At 46.6% G+C, this 25411-nt stretch overlaps 1 protein-coding gene across 3 annotated transcripts in view; it reads right to left on the bottom strand.

Moving 5' to 3' along the window:
- LOC137538123 (IST1 homolog) overlaps positions 1-25411 on the bottom strand; it is a 56785-nt gene that overhangs the window by 12415 nt on the left and 18959 nt on the right. For all 3 annotated transcript variants that reach the window (XM_068260133.1, XM_068260134.1, XM_068260132.1), the window contains exons 4-8: positions 16913-17000; positions 10439-10522; positions 9752-9862; positions 7809-7943; positions 643-750 (exon numbers count right to left, since the gene is read on the bottom strand). In XM_068260133.1, coding sequence (XP_068116234.1) covers positions 643-750; positions 7809-7943; positions 9752-9862; positions 10439-10522; positions 16913-17000 — 526 coding nt within the window. The remainder of the gene's footprint in view (positions 1-642; positions 751-7808; positions 7944-9751; positions 9863-10438; positions 10523-16912; positions 17001-25411) is intronic.

Here is a 25411-nt window from a genome sequence, read left to right as displayed (position 1 = left end):
TTAGGTACCACCAGGGGGTTAGAGTTAGGTATCGGTAGAGGGGGGGTTCTGTGTGAGAGTAGGGTTAGGTTTAGATATAGTAAAATATTGGTAAACATTACCGATATTTTACTATTGGAATCCAGCAGTAGAATATAGCTAATTGTAGCTACAGTATATTCTACTAGCGGTAATCTCCTGCGCCCTTTTTTCCAGGCGCCTTTTTTTTCATGCATGCGCCACTAATGCCTGATACACACCATGTAATTTCCCGTCAGATAGATGGGTCAAATTGATTACTTCCAACAGGTCCGTTCCTGATTTCCGATTGATTTTCTGATCGATTTTGTATAAAATTGATCAGAAAAATGATCGGAAATCAGATCAGACCTGTCAGAAATAATCGTTTCGACCCATCAATCTGAGGGGAAATTGCATGATGTGTGCCAGGCAATAAGCTCATCAGCCTCTTTATCAGTAATTAGTTCTGTGTATCCAGAAGGAGAAATCATTTTCTGGATTCACCTTCAGCCTCACCGTCACCAACCAGTCACATAACTTTCCACTGATAGTAAACTCATATCTATTATGTGAGCGACTAGACCACCCAAACATCTGCCCAGCCTTACAACAGACCACTGATATTTGGTTTGAGGGACTCACCAGTCCATACGGAGGAGGATTTTGGGGAACATGAGAGACACCCCTTGGAGGTGGGTACATAAAGGTGCATTCTTCATAAATCCCAACATCTGCTTCTGGATACGGCTCCTAAAAAAAAGAGGTTTGGGTTAACCAGAGAAAGGATAGACAAGTGTGGATACAATTCTGTGTATTCAGAGCTTTCTGCAAAAGTTGCAGACACAAAACTATGGATCTTAAAGAGAAACTGTAGGCAAGAATTGAACTTCATCCCAATCAGTAGCTGATGTCCCCTTTCCCATGAGAAATCTTTTCCTTTTCTCAAACGGATCATCAGGGGGGGGGGGGGGGGGGGGGGGGGGTCTGTATGGCTGATATTGTGGTGAAAACCTTCCCACAGTGTGATGTCAGGATCATGGTCCTGATAGTTTCCTATAACCTCCTAGAACCTCATTGCATTGTGGGAAATAGCTGTTTCCAACTGCCAAAAATCAAGAAGCATCTCCGCACATCACCTGTCAGCAGTAAAAATGTCACCATGTGATAAATGTCAAAATATAAATTAGGGAGAGGAAAGATTTTGGCAAACACTGACTAAATAATTTATACATAATTATTGTAAAAATGAAGCACTTTTTTATGACATTATTTCACTGGAGTGAGTAAGTAGAAATCACCATAGCTCCCAACTCTCTCTTTTGGAGGGATAGTCCCTCTTTAGGAACCAAAATCCCTCTGCCCCTCTTCCTTCCTTATTTGTCCCTCTTTCAGGACTGATATACAGATCCGTGTAAATATATGTATTTTTCTACTGAAAATGTGTTTAATTGACTCTAAACTTTATTCCCATTTTTTAAACTGATGTATTTCTTATTTCCAAATGTTAAAATGAAGGAAAACTAATGAAGATAGAGGATGATAGTGTAATCTGAATATTAAAACTACATCTTTGGCTTGTGAATTCCTTGTGATACGCATGATGAGGGGTGTGGTGGGGGTGGGAAGGGGGGAGGTGATTAGAGGTGTGGCAGGGGCGTGTCTTAAAGTGTCCCTCCTTATATAAAATTCTGGGAGGCAATCGCAGACTATTCCCCGCAACCATTTTGAAAACGCAGCAGCACCACTGAATATCATTATGTGCGATTCTGCATGCGTACTTTGTTGCGGATTTGCTCAAATGTGACCTCTGCCTTATTTATGCAGAACCTGGAAAATCGTTTGGCTCCATATTGCAGCAATTGCGGAATAGTATATTGTTGTCTCCTTCTGACCGACTCGGCACTCCCGAGACTAAATTTTGCCTAAGGTCTCCTTACTGAATAGGTGCTGGCTTACTGAACAGGAAGAGACAACATTTGAACCCAGGTCTCCTGTGTCAGAAGCAGAGCCCTTTACCAGTACACTACCCAGCCACGTACAATCAAAAGTCAGGTTCTTTGATGGTGTGAATTGATCAAATACAATCTTTTCATTCGATCTGGATAGTCAAAATTAAAGTGGACCCAAATTAAAAATACAAGATTTCAGAAACAAAATCTATTTTCTAAATTATAATAATAAATGACAGTCTTTTTTCAGCTGCATGATGACAAATATAAAATATTTTACATTTATTGATGGAACCCCTCCCTTCCTTTCATATTGCCGGGACAGAATCCGGCAGACTGGTGGAGTAGAAGGTGTCCAGCAAAGGAGGAATTGCTAATGGCTGCCAGCTGTATAACCCTAGTTATGCAAAGAGAAGGGTGAAAAGCATGCACTGAAATGCTCACAGGCTTGAAGGAGTGTTTATTTATCTTGTGTATTTGTCAGAGTGGTGCAACTAAATATTTTGAATAAAAAAAAAAGTTTGGTTTGGGTCCGCTTTAAGTGTTCAGTTGTTGTTGTTTCTTTTTTTTTTTTGGGGGGGGGGGGGGGGGGTGGAAGGGGGGTTGGTCAAATTTTTGTGTGGTTTAGTCATGATGTCTGAATTCCTGACTTGGGAGCCCCTAATCAGCTGAGATCGCTAGGCAATGGCCCAGTTTACTCTTATGGAATCTCCAATCCTGACCATAGAATAAGGACAATAATAGGGAAAGGGCAGGCCAGTGAGGCTATCAGTCTTTTGTTTGGTGTAATGTGTGTGAAATGATGGATCCCTGGCCTCTAGAATAGATGATAATATACTGTAAACACATAAACTGATTATTATACACTGGTAAAAAAGAGATGTGCTCCTATTTTTGGGACTGGAGGAGTATTCACTCTTTCACATAGGTGGCAGTATGCACATAACAGGAATTTAGAAACCATGAACACACCTACTATGCAGTATTTTTAACTTATCGACATGTTTTTGAAACTAGTGAACCAAAATAGCCATATTTTTTTTTAAAAATTGAGTTTGCATCTTCATAAATAGTATAGTTGTAAAGTTATACAAGCACTCCCAGGTGAGCCTCAGCAAATATGCAACGGTTATCCAAAAACAACGGCTGCCAAGGCACCATTGCACAGTAGATGCACAATTTGTATAGAAATCCTCAGCACTCATACACTTGGATGGTGCACTCCAACAATGGTCAGCGCAGTCACCCATGCTCAATATAAAAAGGCGGCCGCCACCAAAGAAGCAAGCACAGGATAAGTCACTCTGTCAAGCAAAACCAACGACGCAACACTGAAACTGTAGCAGCCAGAGAAATCTCTCACCCTACCACAGTAGTTATGCACACTGCTGGTACACATAAGGCGATTATTTGATGCTGGGTCCTTGTCATAGGGGTCCAAAACGTGAGTTTCATTTACTGTGTTTTATTTGATTCCAAGCTATATTAAAGGATACCAGATGTGAAAATAGTAACAGAAACAGGGGGAGTAGGCATATACTGTTACCTGCTGGTCGCCCCGCTCCCCGCCATTCTGCCCCCTGCATTATGCCTAAAAGCCCCCTGGGACCCTCTTCTGGATCGCTGGAGTCGGGCTTTACTGCACAGGCACTCTGTGCATGCGTAAGACGTAATGTGCATGATGTAGTGACGTCATACACATGCGCAGAGAGTTCCTGGCCACGGGCACACGCTGTAGGACACTTGCAGCCCGGCCAGCACTTGCACAGGAAAGCCTGAGTCCAACAACCCGGAAGAGGGTCCCAGGGGGCTTTTAGGCGTAATGCAGGGGGCAGAAAGGAGAATGGTGGGAGCGGTGGGCATCAGGACAGGTAATAGTGTATGCCTGCTCCCCCCGTTTCTGTTACTAATTTCACATCTGGTATCCTTTGAAACCAAGCAAAACCAACAGTGCAACGCCGAAACCGGTAGGAAAGAGAGATTGGGGATTTCTCCAACTGCTACACACTATTTATGCCTACTGCTGGTACACTTAAAGAGAAACTCCGACCAAGAATTTAACTTTATCCCAATCAGTAGCTGATACCTCCTTTTATATGAGAAATCTATTCCTTTTCTCAAACAGACTATCAGGGGGCGCTGTATGGCTGATATTGTGGTAAAACCCCTCCCACAAGAAACTCTGAGGACCGTGGTACTCCTGGCAGTTTCCTGTCTGTGAATCTTGTTGCATTGTGGGAAATAGCTGTTTCCAACTGCCAAAAAAAGCATGCAGCAGCTACATCACCTGCCAACAGTAAAAATGTCACCATGTGATAAATGTCAGAATGTAAATCAGGGATTTAAAAGATTTTACAATGGGCAAACACTGACTAAATCATTTATACATAATAGCACTTTTTTATTACATAATTTTCACTGGAGTTCCTCTTTAAGGAGATTGTTTATGCTGTGTCCTTGTCATAGGATCTCACAATGTAAATGTTGTTTACTGTGTTTTATTTGATTCCAAGCTATAATAAAGTTGGTTTCGCTTGACAGAGTGACTTATTCTCCGCTTGCTTCTTTGGTGGTGGCCACCTATTTGTATTGAGCACAGAAAATCGACGTATTTGTGTAATTATGCCTGAAGAAGAAGTCTGGATCTCTGAAAGTGTAATCATTAACCACTTGCCGACCGCACGCTTATACCGTGCGTCGGCAAAGTGGCAGCTGCAGGACCAGCGACGCAGTATTGCGTCGCCAGCTGCAGGCTGATTAATCAGGAAGCAGCCGCTCGTGCGAGCGGCTGCTTCCTGTCAATTCACGGCGGGGGGCTCCGTGAATAGCCTGCGGGCCGCCGATGGCGGCTCGCAGGCTAAATGTAAACACAAGCGGAAATAATCCGCTTTGTTTACATTGTACGGCGCTGCTGCGCAGCAGCGCCGTAAGGCAGATCGGCGATCCCCGGCCAATCAGCGGCCGCGGATCGCCGCCATGTGACAGGAGACAGCCTGTCACTGGCTGCACAGGACGGATAGCGTCCTGTGCAGCCCGGATCTCCAGGGGGGGCCAGGTAGGAGAGGGAGGGGGAGGATTTCGCCGCGGAGGGGGGCTTTGAGGTGCCCCCCCCCCCCCCCCCGCAACACCCGGCAGGCAGGAGCGATCAGACCCCCCTAGCACATCATCCCCCTAGTGGGGAAAAAAGGGGGGCGATCTGGTCGCTCTGTCTGCACGCTGATCTGTGCTGGGGGCTGCAGAGCCCACCCAGCACAGATCAGCTAAAACAGCGCTGGTCCTTAAGGGGGGGTAAAGGGTGGGTCCTCAAGTGGTTAAGGGCCTGTTTCCACTACATGCAGATTGGATGCAGAATGGATGCAGAAAAACGGACTCTAATGAATGCTTATGAGAAAATCTGCATCAGAATAATCGCATTTAGTGGAAACAGGCCCATAGGCATTCATTGGAGTCAGTTTGTCTGCATCCATTCTGCATCCAATCTGTGTGTAGTGGAAACAGGCCCAAAGTGTTTGCAGTTGGCTGTTAGACTTATTTAAGTATTAAGGTTTTCTCCCTGTCAGAATTCTAGCGGTTTTATTTATGCAGGAAAAGCTGTCATATGTGTATGTATATATAAATATTAATAATCAATACCATCCTTCCAAAGAAAGAAATAATTATTGTTAAAGCCTATAATATAATTTAATACTTTGAATTACATTCAATTCTGGATTCTTCCAGTGATGATGAGACAGTAAAACATTCTCGTGGGATTGTTTTGATTCTAGAAGATGTTGATGTGTTCCTTTGCTTGAAGGCCATTACAGCCAGCAAGGAAAAATTTCCCAGCTGGAGAAAGTCAAAATATGAAAGAGATAAAACAAAACAAGGTGTTTTCCCAATTAGTTAAAGAGGACAATCATGCCACCTGGCGGTTTAATAGTCTTATAAAATTAATATTATTTGTTATGAAATGTTGACCTCTGCCGGTTGACATTATATATTTATTCATAAGAAAGACAAATATATAGAACATGATTCTATATTATTAAGATTTAATATGCAATTATTTCTTATATGATTAATTGTTTTAAGAAGAATTACATAAAAAGCTTTATATTTAAATGCGTATATTAGAAGCCCTGTATGCTTCAATAAGCCTTAAATTGCTGAAGGCTCTTACAGGTCTGTGTACAGTGTTATAGTGTCAACCTGACCTGGGAAAGTACAGCCACATTCCAAAAACTAATTAGCAGAAGGGGATATTATCAGAAATGCGTCATGAATGACATTGTTTAGTCTTAATGTCTGGGGCAGCCAGCAGACAAGATGGCTGGTGACGTCCATTTTTAATTAATTGCGTCAGAAATGACCTGATTAGAATGTGTAAACATTGCAAACCTACATTAATTCGCACAGTTAAGATAATTAAGGTATTCAAAACAAAAAAGTGTGATGGGTATTTAAAATGTCAAAGATAGCGAGCTACGCATGGAAGCTTTAGCCAATCAGAACCTGGGATTCAGGGAAATTCCACGTTAGGCAGCCATATTGCTTCTTATCCCTATAAAAGTAGGGGCTGAAAGCTCATAGTTTGCAGAAGCCCAGAAATCTCCTGAGAAGACACATGAGGCAGAAGCTACCTTCCCACACGTGGTTCTAGATGCTGAAGAGATGACAGAGAAGGGGTGATATGCTTGTATTCTGGTGATTTACTTTATCAATTTTTCAGCATTATGTTCTGTTAAGATGTTAGCAAGAAGTGCTCTGATTCATTTCAAGGTATACCGTCAATCTATAATTACTGTTATAGAGGGTTCAGACCCCGCTATGCCGGATTTATATGACAGCAACGCTTTAAGCCGGTCCTTTACTGAGTTAGCAATCATGAAAAAGGCAAGAACCGCTCAGGTTTTTGACATCCCCATGTGTACAGGAAAATACACACTCAGCATACAGGAGACAGAGACCGGGCACTGTCACCTGGCTTGGTTTATTGGATCATACTGTATCACTGGTATGATTGGTCAAACTAAGCCATGTGACAGTGCCTGGTCTCCGTGTCCTGTCCTGTATACAGATTGATGAGTTGTTTCCTCTTTGATCACTGAGAGCATGTCCCATTGGAATCAGTACCGTGGAGGGGCAGGTGAGATTGTTCCAGTTTTGTTGCCATGTGAGGGTGTTGGGCCCTGAGCAAGGGCGTCCGCACATAGGGGCAAAATGGGGCAGCCGCCCCCCCTTACTTCCGCATATCAGTGCATCAGTGTCCGCAAGGTCCTAGTGCCCGCTTTTCACTGGTTGCCGGCTGATCGGAGGTCTGACGCCTACTGCTGGCACGCTGACTGTTACATGATAGGCAGCGGGGACCGACGGGCGGCGGTGAGTGGGGTCCTTGTCACTACCTAAAACTGGCGGGCTCCTGTCACTAAACATGGGGGGTCCCTGTCACTAGATAAACTCAGAGGCACCTGTCACCACCTAAACTAGGGGAGTCCATGTCACTAAACATGGAGGGGGGTCCCTGTCACTATCTAAACTGGGGGGGCACCTGTCACGACCAAAACTGGAGATTCCCTGTCACTAAACATGGGGGTCCCTGTCACTACCTAAACTGGGGACACCTGTGTCGGAGGCGATTACATTCTAATCCCTACCATAGTCCTAGTCTAATTTATGTAAATTTGGCTCTACCCGTGACCACACCCACATCTTGGTCCACGGCCACACCCATTTTTTTGCGGCATGGCACACAACTTTCCCCCCATTTTTTGGGCGCAGCGCTTCCCACTCCCCCTCCCCCCTCTTCCCCTGAGGCATGGCCCTGAGTCCCTCTGCCAGGTGCTGAGTGACACTGCACTTTGGTAAATACACGCTCACCTGTATTTGTGGGTACAGCATGTTTCCTTTGCCTCTGAAATCCCCTCCACCGGCTCCGCCATTCCCGGGACCCCCTCTCCGATCATTTCTGCTGAAATCGCTGCCGTCAACTTCCAGTCCAGTGGGCGCCTCGCCCTGACAAGAGACACGGAGAGCTGTGATTGGTTGTCAGGCCTACACAGGGCTGCTGTTGTCAGCGTAAAGGTTACCTATTTCCCCAGCAGGGTCACACACAGCATTACTAAACAGCTGCTAGGAGATTATCCAAAACCTGCAGGCATAAAAGTAGTGGCAGAAAACAGCACATTCAAGTCTCCCATTGCAGAGGCTGTGCAGTTCATCTGCAGACACATGACACAGTCTGCACACACCCTGCACCCCTCTCCCCAGTCCTGGGCCCCACAGTTTGCGCACACCCTGCACCCCTCTCCCCAGTTCTGGGCCCCACAGTCTGCGCACACCCTGCACCCCTCTCCCCAGTCCTGGGCCCCACAGTCTGCGCACACCCTGCACCCCTCTCCCCAGTCCTGGGCCCCACAGTCCGCGCACACCCTGCACCCCTCTCCCCAGTCCTGGGCCCCACAGTATGCGCACACCCTGCACCCCTCTCCCCAGTCCTGGGCCCCACAATCTGCGCACGCCCTGCACCCCTCTCCCCAGGCCTGGGCCCCACAGTCTGTACACAACCTGCACCCCTCTCCCCAGTCCTGGGCCTCACAGTCTGCGCACAACCTTCAGCCCTCTCCCTAGTCCTGGGCCCCACAGTCTGCGCACACCCTGCACCCCTCTCCCCAGTTCTGGGCCCCACAGTCTGCGCACACCCTGCACCCCTCTCCCCAGTTCTGGGCCCAACAGTCTGTGCACACCCTGCACCCCTCTCCCCAGTCCTGGGTCCCACAGTCTGCGCACACCCTGCACCCCTCTCCCCAGTCCGGAGCCCAATAGTCTGCGCACACCCTGCACCTCTCTCCTCAGTACTGGGCCCCACAGTCTGCGCATACCCTGCACCCCTCTCCCCAGGTCTGCGCGCACCCTGCACCCCTCTCCCCAGTCCTGGGCCCCATATTCTGCGCACACCCTGCACCTCTCTCCCCAGTCCTGGGCCCCATAGTCTGCGCACACCCTGCACCTCTCTCCCCAGTCCTGGGCCCCACAGTCTGCGCACACCCTGCACCCCTCTCCCCAGTCCTGGGCCCCACAGTCTGCGCACACCCTGCACCCCTCTCCCCAGGCCTGGGCCCCACAGTCTGTGCACAGCCTGTACCCCTCTCCCCAGGTCTGTGCACACCCTGCACCCCTCTCCCCAGTCCTGGGCCCCACAGTCTGCACACACCCTGCACCCCTCTCCCCAGTCCTGGGCCCCACAGTCTGCGCACACCCTGCACCCCTTTCCCCAGTCCTGGGCCCCACAGTCTGCGCACAACCCTGCACCCCTCTCCCCAGTCCTGGGCCTCACAGTCTGCGCACACCCTTCACCCCTCTCCCCAGTCCTGGGCCTCACAGTCTGCGCACACCCTGCACCCATCTCCCCAGTCCTGGGCCCCACAGTCTGCGCACACCCTGCACCCCTCTCCCCAGTCCTGGGCCCCACAGTCTGCGCACACCCTGCACCCCTCTCCCCAGTCCTGGTCCCCACAGTCTGTGCACACCCTGCACCCCTCTCCCCAGTCCTGGGCCTCACAGTCTGCGCACACCCTGCACCCATCTCCTCAGTCCTGGGCCCCACAGTCTGCGCACACCCTGCACCCCTCTCCCCATTCCTGGGCCCCACAATCTGTGCACAACCTTCACCCCTCTCCCAAGTCCTGGGCTTCACAGTCTGTGCACACCCTGCACCCCTCTCCCCAGGTCTGGGCTCCTTAGACTGTATTCTTACTATTATCCCCTGCTCTCAGTGATGACTCCGCCTCTTGCTTGGGGTCACAGATCCTCTCAGTACTCACCATTACTCTGGCATCCGGTTCATACTCCACTTTATAGTTCTTTGCGATCTCTATCAGGTATCTTTCCACCAGAATTTTGGGAGGAGCCTGCGTACTTAGTTTTAGCATCAGCTGCAGAAAGAAGGGCAGAATGAGTAAATATTTCCATAAAATACGTAGGGCTTCATTCACTAAGACAAATATAGTATGCCTTATCAGAGTTAACACAGCTTATCATAGTTAACATGCCTTATCAGAGTAGCATAGCGAACGCTACGAACTTATTGGCAATGACGAGAGCTCCATTCGTCCTGCCCTGAGCTCCTGCGGGTCCAATCACTTTAAAGGACATTATCCTCGCACTTTAATTGCCCCAATAGGCTGCCTGTCACTTGACAGGAAACTTGACAGGCAGCCTATTGAGCCAATCAAAGTGCAGGGATAATGTCCTTTAAAGTGATTAAACTTGCAGGGGCTAAGGGCAGGACGAATGGAGCTTTCGTCATTGCCAATTAGCAGGCATAAGTTCGTAGCGCTCGTTATGCTATTCTGATAAGGCATGTTAACTCTGATAAGGCGTGCTATTTGTTTTAGAGAATCAAGCCCATAGAAATGAAACCATGCTAATCCCATCACAACCAGTAACACAGATGGTCTGACATCCGGCATAAACCTTATTATATCATATATCACAGACCTCATACTCACCCTCTCACTCACTGTCCCAGTCTGGTTGTCACGGCACAAGGTTCCATACTCCTTGCTGTACTTGCGGCAGAGCTGACTGGCTACCTGGAACAGAGAGAGTGTGGTCAGGTTACAGGGGGACAATTTAGGACTAAACATACCAAGTCAGCATCAGTTCTAGTAGAGTGGCCCTTCACTGTCTACCACATTACTATATTCCGCATGAAAACATGCTGGAAACACGCCAAGGCCTGGTTATAAAAGAATAGCTGCATTCAGGGCTTCTAAATTTCACTTCACCAGGCAATAAACTCCTTCCCACTTTTATAAATAAAGTGTGAAAAAAGTGATGATCAAGATTTCAGAACGAATGAAAATGTGGAGAGACAATCTTTATCCCGTCTGTGTCTGTTCAGAACTGCTTCAGTGTCCACCCCTGAATGTAAATGTTTCCCCTGATAAAGGCCACAGGGTCAAGTACTGTATTTCTTGTACTATAAGACTCACTTTTTCTCCCCCAAAAGTCTCATAGTCCAAATGCATGTAATTGTGAACGTCTGCCAATATGAACCTCCAACCAGCTGCAATGTCAGGGACTCCCTGTACTGTGCACATGCAGAGGAGGACACAGGGGACACAAAGGAGCATAGAGGAGGATGCAGGGAGACACAAGAGGTACAAAGTGGGTATAATCCACAAGGTGCCCCTTCACCATGTATGCAACAGGTTTAGAATATATAAATTTTCCCCCTGGTTTTTGTCCTCTAAACCTAGGTGTGTCTTATGGTCAGGAGAGTCTTATAGTCCGAAAAATACGGTATGTCCTACGCCAAGCAAAGAAACGAGCAAGAAATTGCTGAGATCAGTGACAATGGGTCATTAAGGGCCCTTTCCATTGAAAATGGTGATTGCACACGCACTGCAATGTCATTTTGTGTTTTTTCTACATGATTTTCGACCAATTTGATGTTTTTACGGTGCAATTGCGTTTGCGTTTTCTCAACAGTTCATGGAATAGAAAAGGCAAATGCAAGAAAAATGCAGCAATTGGTATAAATACGGTACCATTGACCAAACACTTTTGAAAATCTGATCAGAACGCATGCCGTGGAAAAGCACCTTGAATTCCCAAAACGTGATATTAAAACACTGAGGCCAGTTTTACAGTTGTGGAAAGCGTTGCAGTGTTATGCGCCCCCCTCGCAACGTACTGGACATCACTGGGATCCCCAGGTTCCCCGTTGTTCTGCCGCCAACCAGTTTGTGTCACGCACTGACTTCAATGCATTCAGAATTTGCACAATAACGTGCTGTTGACTTTGCGGAGGGTCGTCTGTGAATCGGAAGCCTTTGGCATGACGGGGTTAGTGTAGAGGGCCCCATACACTTTCTTTTACACTGTGTGCAGAAAGGGTAATGCAACACAAAGAAAGTGCCCAAAGTGTAAAAGGGGCTTCAAGGATAGTGGTGAGACTTCAGCTTCAGTGAAGTAATATTGTAAATTATGATCACATAAAGGCTTGGTAGTGGCGTAGCAATAGGGGGTGCAGAGGTAGCGACCGCATCAGGGCCCTCCCTCCAGCACAATATTAGCTATCTATTGGTCCTGCGCTGGTAATAATCACTTCTATAGATGCTTTAAATTCTTGCTCCTCTGGCACTGTGCTTGTCCTTGGCAGGTTTTGGTGTACCATATCAATTGTGATGTATAGAGTGCTCGGGCGGCCCCATGTAAAACTTGCACCAGGGCCCATAGCTCCTTAGCTACGCCACTGAGGCTTGGTGACATCACTTCCTAAAAAAATCAACTGTGAATCCCACCAAACAAATCCCCACAGTGGGACCGGAACTAAATGTTTGGGGTTAAACAGGAAGTCTCGCCTTTTGTTGCCCAGGGCGTGTGCTTTCACACATTTTCGGTATGTAAAAAAAATATAAAAATGGTTTGTACAAATTCACTTTATAGAACATCTATTTGAGGAGGAAAATGCAAATTTGGGTCCTGTAGTTCCAGACCGCATAGTGAAGATATAAGACCTTTTGAGTGCATTTACCCCTTTTTTGGACATCCCCAAGCCAAGGTATCCCCTATGTTTTTATGTAAGCCGAAACGTATAAAAAAAAAAATCACACTACAAAAATACAAATAATTAGGCAGCCTGGAGGGGGAATAGTAATTAACCCCGCCAGGACTTTTACAGGAAACCTGAGGAAGGCGTGGACTATGCCGTAGTGGCGTAGGGCACCCACATGGTGAGGCAGCGTGCTCCACATCTACCATAGACGCCGGAGTTTCTCTTCAGTGCTTCTGGGTCCTGGCCAGATTCTGGAAAGGAGGAACAGACGCGGGCGGCCTCTTACACGCTTTTTGAATCCTCACTTTTAGTAAGTGTAACATTTGTTGCGTCTTGGATTAAAGAAAGCTCTTAATGCACTATAGAGGCGCTGTATATTTTCTATATGTTGTCTGCAGTATACCTGGAACCACCCAGCAGAAAGGCAGCATCATAGTGCACCTGTAAAGCTAACATCCAAGAATCCTCCTAAATTTACTCTTCTGTCCCAAGATCAGAAGCGCAAGATACATTTCCTTCTTTAGGACTTTTGTAGGAGCAGGGGGAGACTTTAATCGGCTACACCCTGCGCCCAAATCTCCCGGAACAGTTTTTGGATGAATGCGATGTATCCTGTGTTCCCCTGTCTCTTTTGCTGTAATCTGACCTATCTATATTATAATTTATACTTATTATTTATTGACAACTCTGCAATCTACAACTCTAGTAATACGCTGACACATTATTATTATTATTATTATGAGTATTTTATTATTGCTAATAAGTCTTCTTTGGAGATGCAGTTTTCAGGGATTCAAGTGGTTAGGAAAATTAGAGATTAGTTTGCTGTTTTAAATTTGGCCACAAGGTGGGGATGTAGAATTAAATTTGGCCACAAGGTGGGGATGTAGAATTCTGTATCTGTAGACTGGAAGCAATCTATACCTATAGTCTATACTGTATCTCAGCTTCCATAACCTGCATTGACTGGTTCTCTGTGTGTGTAAAGCACAGCCATTCCACAGTATTCCTACCAGAGACTGCGCGAAGGGAGTGCGAAATCCTCTATTCAGCTGCTGATTACTTAAAGGATTACTTAAGCCACTGTAAAAAATCAGTTTTACTTACCTGGTGCTTCTACCAGGCCCCTGCAGCCGTCCTGTGCCCTCGCAGTCACTCACGGATCCTCCTGTCTCCCGCCGCCAGCTAGTTATTTTTTCAGCGACTGGCCCAAATGGCCTGTCCACCCTTATCCTTCTTTGCGTTCCAGTGCGCAATAGCATCCTGCATCTGGCTCAGGACAATATTGCGCACTGGAACGTGAAGAAGGATACGCGTGGAGAGGCCTGTCACCGAAAATGAAACTAGCTGGCGACGAGAGATCAGAGGATACGTGAGTGGCTGCGAGGACACGGGACAGCTGCAGGGGGCTCGTAGAATCCCCAGGTAAGTAAAACTGATTCTTTTACAGTGGTTTAAGTGTCCCTTTAAGGTGTTTGCACTGGCTAACATGGGCTCCTGTAATGCACAGTTAATTATACATTCAGGAAGATGGGAATTTCTGTCAGTCCATTCTCCAAATTCCAGGTAAGAAAGTGTAGTATGAGCTGCCAGTCAGTGTTGGTTGTAAATGGATATGGAATGAAGGTTTTAACACCGTGACATGTTTATATGACTATTGCAATTTGTAAAGTAAGGCTTTGTAGTTCATCACACATAACTCCAAACTGTCCCTCTTTTGGAAGGACAGTCCCTCTTTGGACAACATCCCTCTGTCCCTCTTTCTCCTTCATTCGTCCCTCTTTCAGGACTGATGTACAGATCTGTGTAAATACAGTATATGTATTTCTCTACTAAAAAATGTGTGTGTTTAATTGACTCTAAACTTTATTCCCATCAATTAAATTGATATAGTTCTTATTTACAAAGATTAAAATGAAGAAAAACTAATGATGATAGAAATGATCAATGTGGTTTGAGTGATAAAACTACATTTTTTGGTTCTGAAATCTGTGATATGCATGCTGAGGGGTGTGACGAAGGCGTGGTTAGAGGTGTGGCAGGGGCGTGTCTTAAAGTGCTTTCTATCTTATCACATACATTTGGGAGGTGTGTATGATATGTTTGCAGAATCACAGTGCGAGCGTTAAAGGGCCCATATACAGATATTATCAGCCTTCTCTCCTGTGTAGACACACACTGCTTGTCTAATGGGGGGGGGGGGGGGGGGACTTATTTATAAAGGCGGTGATCAGCTCAAATAACAATATGCTCTAAAGTTTGGCAGAGTTATAAAAGAGACTGTCAGCTGAACTGATCACCAATTTTATAAGATGTCATCTGTTTCCCATGATCACCGCCATAATTATTGGTAATATGTGACAACTGCCATATGTATAAAAGGTGATCAGACGGATTGCTGAACTATATTTTGGAGGGACAGTCCCTCTTTGGAAGCTCTGTCCCTCTGTCCCTCATTCCTCCTCATTTGTCCCTCTTTCAGGACTTTATTCCTCTTTCTATGTAAATATATATATTTCTCTACTAAAAAAATGTGTTTGATTGACTCTAAACCTTATTCCCATCCTTTAAATTGATATAGGTATTACTCATTTTAAAATGTTAATATGAAAGAAAATGAACCAGGATAAAAAGGACAGGTGTGGTTTGAATTATAAAACAACATATTTTTCTCATGGAATCTTTATAGTATGCATAACTAGAGGGTGTGCCGGGGGTGTGGCAGGGCCGTGGCTTAGGTGTCCCTCTTTCTCATCTCAAAAAGTTGGGAGGCATGCTTATGCCTAATAGCGTTTTTGCAGAACACGGCTCGTTACTTTGCTGCCGCTTCTCACTGTATAAAGTAACGCAACGCGGAACAAGGTAATCAGATCGCCTCATTATAAATCTAGAGACCTTAAAGTAAACCTGAGACAAACATGTCAAAAGGAGTTATACTTGCCCGGGGCTTTCTCCATCCCCCTGTAGTCCGTTAGCTCCCTCCATATCGGTCTGGTCCCCTCCGCGGTGCCACAGTGGAGTCTGCGATCTAGCCGGGATGCAGGCAACTGCACATTCCTAGCTGTGCGCATCATCCCCACCCCAATCTGCACATGTGCAGTTACATTCTAAAGGTGCCCATACACTAGAACGAATATGGGCAGATTCGACGAAGAGACAAATTTATCTCTAATCGCATCTGATTAGAGGTAAATATGTCTCTAATCGAATCTGCCCATACACTACAGGCCGATTCCCATCCGATGTCAGCATGAAAACATCCGGGAATCAGCTGAACCACCGCTGTCCGCCCCACCGCTACCCCCAAAAGTATAACTGTATGTAAATTATGTAGTGCATTTATACATTACCTGTCCTGAAGCAGCTCGCCAGGTCCATCCGTCCATCTCGCCGGGTAAGCCACATACATGCTAGCGGCGCATAGCGTCTGACATCAGCCGCTATGCGCCTTCGTGACATCAGACATATCGCCGCCAGCGTGTATGCAGAACCCGGAGATGGACGGAAACCGCGTGCAGGCCGACACCGGATAGGTAATGTATAAATGCACTACACACTGCATACATTCATACATTGCGGCAGCAGCGGCGGGGGTTTCATCGTCTCGCCGCTCGTTCGCAAATCGGCCGCCGTACATCCGACCAACCAACCTCGGTCCGAAATTTACCAACATGCGCAATCCACTATGCGGCCAATTTCTGTCCCAAAATTGGTCGCTTTGTCGGTCAGGCATGCACTTGGCTGCACCAATTTTCATCCAATTTGATTATAATAATCGAATTGGATGGTCGATTGGTTGGTTGGTCGCCTAGTGTATGTCCCCCTTTAGTCAATTGTGTATGCGCAGAACGCTCCTGGCCATAGAAGTGCAGTCGGGGTTGGAGACCAGGGCAGACTGCGGGAGAATGGAGAGGACCAGATGGACATGGAGGACCTGACAGACTACAAGGGGCTAGAAGAAGCCCCAGGTTAGTATAAGTAGTTTGTTTGTCTCAGGTACACTGTAACGGAGCGATCTGAATGTGAAAGCACAGCTGAAGTGAGAGGGATATGGAGGCTGCCATATTTATTTCCTTTTAAGCAATACCAGTTGCCAGGCAGTCCTGCTGATCTTCTGCCTCCAATACTTTTAGCCATAAACCCTGAACAAGCAAATGCAGATCAGGTGCTCTGTTGAATTATGACTGGATAGGCTGCATGCTTGTGTCAGGTGTGTGATTCAGACACTGCTGCAGCCAAAGAGATCAGCAGGACTGCCAGGTACCTGGTATTGTTTAAAAGGAAATGAATATGGCAGCCTCCATATCCCTCTCGCTTCAGGTGTCCTATAAAACTGGAGAACAAAGAGGAGTCTGGCTGAATCGTATCTCCAAGTTTTATATATCGAGAAATATGTATGGATTTGGTTGGGGTCACTTACAGTCTTCAGCTCGGAGACTTCAGCCTGCAGACGAGGGGCAGCCCAGATCAGGGTGGACACAGCTTCCGCCAGGCCGGGGTCCAGTTCCCTGTGTACAGAATAAAAGAAGGTTATATACGGGCTGGTTCAGGGGCGGACCTACCATAGAGCCATCTGAATCACTTGATTCAGGCGGCAAAATCTAGGGGGCAGCGTTTGTACAAACAGGGCCACCTGGTGCCTGCCTCTTCCCTATTCTCTTGCCTGCCTTCCTGACACACTGCCCTCCCCATCCATGCTTCCCTGTCCTCATTTGACTGGTGGTACCTGCCGTGTTTCCTTACAACACATGAGCAGGTGAGGTGTCAACACTGGCGTAACAATAGGGGCTGCAAGCTTTGCAGCCGCAGGAGGCCTAGGGCCTGTGGGGCCCGCTCAGGGCTGTTTTGAGGGGTAGGAGGGGTCGCAGCATAAGGGGGAAAGCATTGGCCACACATCGGAGGGGGGGACACTCCCCCTTCCCTCACCTCGGCCTTTTCCCTCAGTGCTCCCCCTCCAGCATCAATCAGTGGCAGCAGGCGGCGGGCAGGAAGGAGCACATACCTTTGTGCGGTCCACACGCCGGAGGTTCCGCTCCCTAAGTGTCTGGCGCTACTTCCTGTTTAAACAGGAAGTAGCGCGAGGCACTTACGAGATCGGACCTTCGTGGTGGATGGAGGTACGTGTTCCTGCCTGCCGCCTGCTGCCACTGATTGATGCTGGAGGGGGAGCGCTGAGGGGAGAGGCCGAGGTGAAGAAAGGGGGAGTGTCCCCCCCTCCCCGCCGATGTGTGGCCAATGCCACATCCAAATTTTTGCAGGGGGCCCTGGTGATTTCTAGTTATGCCCCTGGGTATATGTCTCTTATCGAGGCATGTTACCGTAAAACCCCATCATGGGCAAGAGATTACCATGCCCAGCCAGAGGGGAAGCTTTGGCACGCGACCAATCAGAAGGGGGTGCTGGCACCAGACCGGCCAATTACAGCCACCCGCTGCTCCTTTTGCTAACTCAGCATCAGTCAGCAAAAGGAGCAGCGGGCAGCTGATCTGGCCAGAACTCCTGCCTGATTGGTCACGTGCCAAAGCTTCCGCCAGTGATGGAACTCATTTGGGGGGGTATATATGATATAAGGTATATGATGGAAGTCCTGGGTGGGGGGGGGGGGGTGCATCCTCCTGAAGTTTGCTTCAGGCAGCGGAAGGTCTAGAATCGACCCTGGGCTGGGTACATCTCACACATGCTCAGAAAAGGTCTAGTTATAGGAAACATGCCAGGGTGACATCAGAGCACACTAAGGAATGTAATGGTTTTCAGTATACTCTATGATACTTCTGTACACAAGATCAGTCCTAACGTCTCACTGCTTCATTCATAGCTTCTGAACAAGATACCAGATCAGGGTGCCTTTCTTGCCACTGTACAATACATTGAAATATTGTTTAGAGCAGTCCTGGATGCTTTCGATAGAGAACAAATAATAAACTTAAAGTGACACTGAAGCAAAAAAAAAACTTGATATAATGAATTGTATGTGTCGTATGGATAATTAATAGAACATTAGTAGCAAAGAAAATAGTTCATATTTTTATTTTCAGTTATATAGCTTTTTTTTATAACATTGCATCATTCTCTAATATTTGCAATTTACAAACTACACTCTGTCTTTTAAAGACAACCTGTAACAAAAAAAAAAGTTACCTTGGGGGGTACTCACCTCGGGAGGGGGAAGCCTCAGGGTCCCAATGAGGCTTCCCCCTCCCCTGTAGCTGCAGGCAGTCCAGCGCTGGCTCCCCTGAAGTGTCCTGTAATCCCCCCTCAATAAGCCTGATAAGCGCTGATTTATTTACCTTTCCTGGCTCCAGCACGGAGATAGGCGGAAATAGACGATCTCTGTCGGGTCCGCTCTACTACACAAGTGCAGGAGACTTGCGACTGCGCAGTAGAGCGGGCCGACAGCAATTGGCTATTTCTGCCTATCTCCGTCGGGTCCCCTCTACGGCACAGGCACAGGAGACTTGCACCTGTGCAGTAGAGCAGCCTGACAGCGATCGGATATTTCCGCCTATCTCTGAGGCGGAGAGCCGATACTGCGCCTGCGCTGAAGCCAGGAAGGTAAATATTTACATCCTGGCTGTTCGGGTAGCTTTATCGCCGCCGCCGTGGGAACCGGAGGCTTCCCACACCCAAGGTGAGTACCCCCCAGGGGAAGTTTTTTTGTTACAGGTTTTCTTTAACTACTTGCCGATTGCTCCACGCCAATTGGCGTGAGCAGTGCGGCAGCCCCAGGACTGCTCCACGCCGATTGGCGTGAACGGCTGTCTATGGGGCTAGCAGGAGATCGTGGGCAGACTGCGCCTTCAGTTTCCGACTGTTGACAGCGAAACCGCCGTCTATTAGGGTAGTACAGTGCTGCGATTTGCAGCAGCGGTATACTGGGTACAGCCGTGTGAAAATAATATAAATAAATACTTATAAAAAAACAAACAAACATTGGGGGAGCGATCAGACCCCACCAACAGAGAGCTTTGTTGGTGGGGAGAAAAGGGGGGGGGGGGGAATCACTTGTGTGCTGAGTTTTACGGCCCTGCAGCTTGGTCTTAAAGCTGCAGTGGCCTATTTAACTAAAAATGGCCTGGTCTTTAGGGGGGTAAACACTGCGATCCTCAAGTGGTTATGAAACAGAGCAGAGCTGATGCGCCTTTGAACTTCTGCAGTAAAATCTTATCTGAAGGGGTCTTTCACTGTTTCTTTGATGTATACGTGCTTCAGAAAACAGCATTTCTCTTTGACTAAATTAGTCTGAGAGTTTAGAGAAGCTCTTTTGCATAGATAACAACTGAAGTTTCTTAAAGTTAACCTCCGGACTAAAAATTGACTCAGTGTAATGTATAGCGGAGATGCCGCCGCGCGGTCTGGCGGTGGGCGGCTGTCTCCGCGTTCAGACCGGCGGTTTCCGCACAGCAACATGTGTCTGGTTTGCCTGGGCATTCTGGTGCAAACAGATGGAGAGCTACGCGCGCGCGCGCCAGAAGACAGGACCTGTATGCCAGCAGGAGAGGTATCAGCTGATCAGGACGATCAGCTGATCTCAGCGGAACTCCTGATTGGCTGAGTGGCTGGGGGCGGCGCTGCGGAGCGCTGTAGTATATATAGATCTTGCTTGTCAGTTGCTGGTTGTCTGCCGTTGGGAATACTTACGTGTGAGCACTCAGACCAGTCAGATCCTACAGTGTGTTAGAACCAGTTGGCACTGGGAATTCACACTTAGCCAGATTCCGCTCTTGATGTTTACTTTGTCATTACTGTGTTATACTTTAGATCAGTTCCAGGGTGTTGAGACCAAGGACCTCACACCCAAGCATAGGATTACTGTGTTATTACTGTGTTATACTTTAGACCAGTTCCCGGGTGTTGAGACCAAGGACCTCACACCTAAGCATAGGATTACTGTGTCATTACTGTGTTATACTTTAGACCAGTTCCAGGGTGTTGAGACCAAGGACCTCACACCCAAGCATAGGAGACTGTGTTATTCTTTAGACTAGTTCCCGGGTGTCGAGACCAAGGACCTCAGACTAGGATTGTGCTTGATATCTGTTATGACCTCTGGCTCTGTTGACCTCTCTCTTGCTTTCTGATTCGGTACCTCTGCCTATCTGTCTACCAGTTGCCAACCTTGCCTGTGCCCGGTTACCGAATCAGCCTTCTGTCTCTGTACCTTATCTGCTTGTGTGTTGCCGACCAGGCCTGTCTGACCCTTCTGACTGTCACTCATCCGTCGAGTGATCAGTCTGTCTGTACTACCGTGACACTAATCCACCAGGTGTCAGTTAGCTGCAAGGACCTCTGCTCCTCAGAGAGTCCTTCCTGCAGTCCAGCCAGTGGCCTCTACCCCATAGGAGTCCACTGGCTGCAGTACAGTCTGATTCCCAATCCATCTGGGAATCCTTGGCTGCAGTACAGTCTGATTTCCAGTCCATCAGGGAATCACTGGCTGCAAGATTGTCTCTATCGCCTCCGCTTAAAGAGATAGTCCCTGCACAGTCAGAGGCCACCTGCCCCTCAGGTGGTCACTGGCTGCAGTAGTATCTGTGTCTCTCGCTCCACGGGAGATAGCCTTACAGTTGCACCAATCACTTACACTCATTAGGTGTCCAGAGCAGGGCCGTGCTGACACAGAGGCTCCGGAGGCTGGAGCCTCTGGGCGCAGGTCACTGCAGTCTGGGGGGGGGGCGCAAGGAACATGTCTGTGCTGTGCCTGCCTGGATGACCGCCCGCCCGCTCACCCACCCACCACTCAGTCACTTCACCATTGCTGGCTGCTGGGCATGACGAAGGGAGCAGACTGCGGATGCGGGGCTGGTTGCCATGGCCACTGCCCTGACGCGATGCCGCCGCCAGCCCCTATCTGTGGATCAGCCTGTCTGTGTGAGTCCCGCCCCCGGCTGAACTGTTGGAACATCAGCTGTTCCATAATACCAATCTGATCGGGGCTGTCCTCTTCTTCTTCATTCTTGCATGCATGCTGTATTTTGTTCCGCCCCTTTCCTCCACTCTGACACTGAGGAGAGGAGCTGACTGCAGAGCGGGTGACCTGAAGAGGATAAGGAGAGTGCAGGCACGAACCGGTAGTTATGGATTAGCTGCTACTATGCTGAAGCTTCCATGCTGTGCCTTCATTGCTGTTCTTATTGCTGGAGTGCAGCGCTGCCTTTCTGCACTCTGTCAGTATCTTCATTTCCCACCACAGCAGCCTTCTCGCACAGCATCTAAAGAGGAAGGCTGCCCTGCATGTGTCTCTGTCCTCCTCTGCATCTGTCATTACAAACTCCAAGCTGCTTGGTTACTCTTTCTACAAAACATTGCTGAGCATTGAGTACACACTGTGGTGGGGCGTACGTACAAAAAGGGCGCCCGGACAAAAAGGGCGCGGGGTGTAAACTCTAAATAATAATTAATCATTAATAGGGTTTATAAAAATAGTGTGCTATATTTCGTTTACAAATAAGGTTTAACAAAATTATAAATCATTAAATAATGTTTATGAAGTCGGAAATTGTGAAAACGTTAATCTTCCCTGTTTCTAAAGTTAAACTTATAATTACGTTTATGAAAAAAACAATAATATATGTTTAATTGTTATAATTCTATATTATTGTGAATAACCTTCATTTACGGTTTGTTCTTATAATAAAATCTGAAAATATTCTTTATAACGATGATATAAATATAACTACGTTCGTAATAAGTGTTGTAAAACATTAGTAATTATTACTAAAATTTTACTAAAACTATACCTAAGCCTACTCTTACACAGAACCCTCCCTGTACCTATCCCTAACCCCTAGACCCCCCTGTTGGTGCCTAAACCTAAGACCCCCCTGTTGGTGCCTAAACCTAAGACCCCCCTGTTGGTGCCTAAACCTAAGACCCCCCTGTTGGTGCCTAAACCTAAGACCCCCCCTGTTGGTGCCTAAACCTAAGACCCCCCTGTTGGTGCCTAAACCTAAGACCCCCCTGTTGGTGCCTAAACCTAAGACCACCCTGTTGGTGCCTAAACCTAAGACCCCCCCTGTTGGTGCCTAAGTAACCCTCCCTGTACCTACCCCTAACCCCTAGACCCCCCTGTTGGTGCCTAAACCTAAGACCCCCCTGGTGGTGCCTAAACCTAAGACCCCCCTTTATTATGTGGATAATAATGTTTTACTAATTGTGGATGCAAAAAATATTTTGCAATTTACGTTACGTACTGATCGCTTTATTTTGTGAATAATAATGTTTTACAAACAGTAAGGGATAAAACTTTAAATAATGTTTTAATTAGTTAAATAAGATAAATATGTTTAGTAATTTTATAATCGTTATTCGGCACGGGTGCATTTTATAAACGTAAATCATCACAAGCACACTTATAAATCATTAAAAATCTCCTGGCGCCGTTTGTAAACGTTATTTATGTCCTGCGCGCTTTTTTCCTGCTCGGCGCCCATTAAACGCTATTTATTATGAGAGTGAATGGCGGCGCCCTTTTTGTCCACTAGCGGCATGCGCCCTTTTTTCCTGCTTCCGCGGTGGGGGTAAGGAAGGGAGAGCTGGCTGTGTCTGCCTGACAAGTACAGTTCAGTTTACCATTTGCTGCCAGTGTTATTCCAGCCACAGTCAGTTTGCAAAGCTATTTTTTGGGGTCTAAAGCTATGATGTCGTATAAAAATTGTGTGTGTGTTGTGCTTCAAAACTAGTGTTTGTATCTGCTTTTGAACTTCCAACAGAACTGGATTATTTTGGGTTAGTTCATTGCTGTATGCTGAATATACAGTATTATTGCAGGCAGCTGCTGTTATAGGATCTGTTTGAAGCACCTGGAATGATATATATATATATATATATATATATATATATATATATATATATATATATATATATATATATATATATGAAATTAAACCTGGAAGACTTATGGGGAGGGGGGGCTAAAGGGAGCCCCAAGTATGTTAAAATGTCTTTTTTCTTTGTTCAGGGTCTCTTTAAAGGGAAGATCCACTGAGTTAAAAAAAAATACTAATCCACTTACCTGGGGCTTCCTCCAGCCCGTGGCAGACAGCTACATGTGTTTCCGATTTTTTTTTTTTTTTTTAATGTCCGATTTTTTTATTTTCGGAATCAAAAATCGGATCAGATAAAAAAAATTGCATATAGTGTGCAAGAGGCCTCTGGATTCTTGTCTGTTCACAATTAGCATGCAGCATAGGAGCTTTTAACAGCCACCAATAACAACATGGATGGCTGTACTGAGAAATGGTATGGATGGAATGGCCTCTCATTGGCATTAGTGTGCAGTGCCTTCGTTTAGTCTGTCCCATAAATATCCAGAAATATATCCTGACCTGTTTCTGTGTTTATGGGAATGCCCAGGAGAAATGTTAAGTAAAATTGCAGGCTTTATAGAGTCACCTGAACTGTATTTATTCTTTGTAATTAGCCTGTTTCCATCTTAACAATCGCTTCCCACCGGTGCAGACAATGCCACACAACTGACACACTACCTGTCATCCACAATCAACAACCCACACTGCTTGTCATTACTGTTATTGGGGGGGGGGGGGGGTGCGCACTTTGGCAGCTCAGCCTCTGTTGATGGTGGACCTTGTCCCGGCCCTGGTCCAGAGGTTAGTCATACTTGTATTATTGGTGATTCTGCAGATCACCCATAATCAGGTATACATCTGTATTGTTGGTGATACTGCAGATCATCAATAATCAGATACTCTCTGTGTGCTGACACCAATCGTTACACTCAGCAGCACTGAAAAGGCTTGGTGTTTCTTTAACAGTTTCACAGCATCAGAACTTTGTTTCTCTTATACAAGCCTCATTTTTAGCTGCACAGAAGAAAACTGCCTTGGTTTTTTTTCCCCTGATGCTGTGCAAAGCATGATGGGATTTCTGATGTCGTTGTTCTCTTTCTGCTGTTTTGGTGATTTTTTTTTTTACATTTTGAATTTGATATTTGAAGCCTAGCGTGTGCAGCTGGGAGGGGTGATCAGGACAAAGGACAGTTGGAACTGTGTCTCCTGCTCCCTGTCACCTCCTTTCAACCAAAAAGATGGCTGCCCCCATGACAAAGATGGCAGCCCCCATGAATCACAAACATTTGCCTGTTCTTTTAAAACAGGGTGGGTAAGAGATTATATTACCTATCTATTCTAATTAACATAACTAATGTAACTTGATGACAGTATGTTTGTTTAGGCTGAAGTTCCCCTTTAACTCTTCCTGTACTGGAAACAATATGAGACTCATACCTTTGCTACTGTTCTTTTTCTTATCTGTACTACACATCCAAATCATTATATCATAAGTTTATTTTCAGATTCACTTTAAAGAGGCCCTTTAGTGGAATGCAGTAAATTATTCAAGATACCCACTTTTATGGAAATTATCCTTGTTTCAGCATCAGAAACACTTCCTATATCTATAGGGGTTGATTCACTAACGTAAAAAGTAACCTCCCCTTTGATTGACCCAATAGGCTGCCTGTCACTGTTAGTTTCCATAGAGCTGGTGCACACCAGAGCGGTTCTGAAGCGTTTTTTAAAACGCTTGCAGGGGGAAAACCACTTGGCTAATGAAAGTGAATGGGCTGGTGCACACCAGAGCGGCTCGTTTTTTCCACAAACGCAAACTCCCGGGCTGCAGCATTTTTTAGATTTCTGAGGCGTTTCTGCCTCAATGTTAAAGTATAGGAAAGTGGAAAACAGCTCTGAAAAACGCTAGATCAGAGTGGTTTTCCAGGTGTTTTTGTTACAGAAGCTGTTCAGTAACAGCTTTACTGTAACAATATTTGTAATCTGCCACACAAAAAAGCTGCAAAAAACGCTAGGCATGTTTAGAAAACCTCTCTAAACATGCCTAGAATCGCTCTGAAATCTGCTTCAAAAACCTCTAGTGTTTTGCGGATCTGCTAGAGGTTTTTGGTGTG

This window comes from Hyperolius riggenbachi, chromosome 11, assembly GCF_040937935.1.
Source record: "Hyperolius riggenbachi isolate aHypRig1 chromosome 11, aHypRig1.pri, whole genome shotgun sequence".
Lineage (NCBI taxonomy): Eukaryota > Metazoa > Chordata > Amphibia > Anura > Hyperoliidae > Hyperolius > Hyperolius riggenbachi.
The sequence above is the reverse complement of the archived record's forward strand: the minus strand, read 5'-3'. Positions and strand labels throughout refer to the sequence as shown.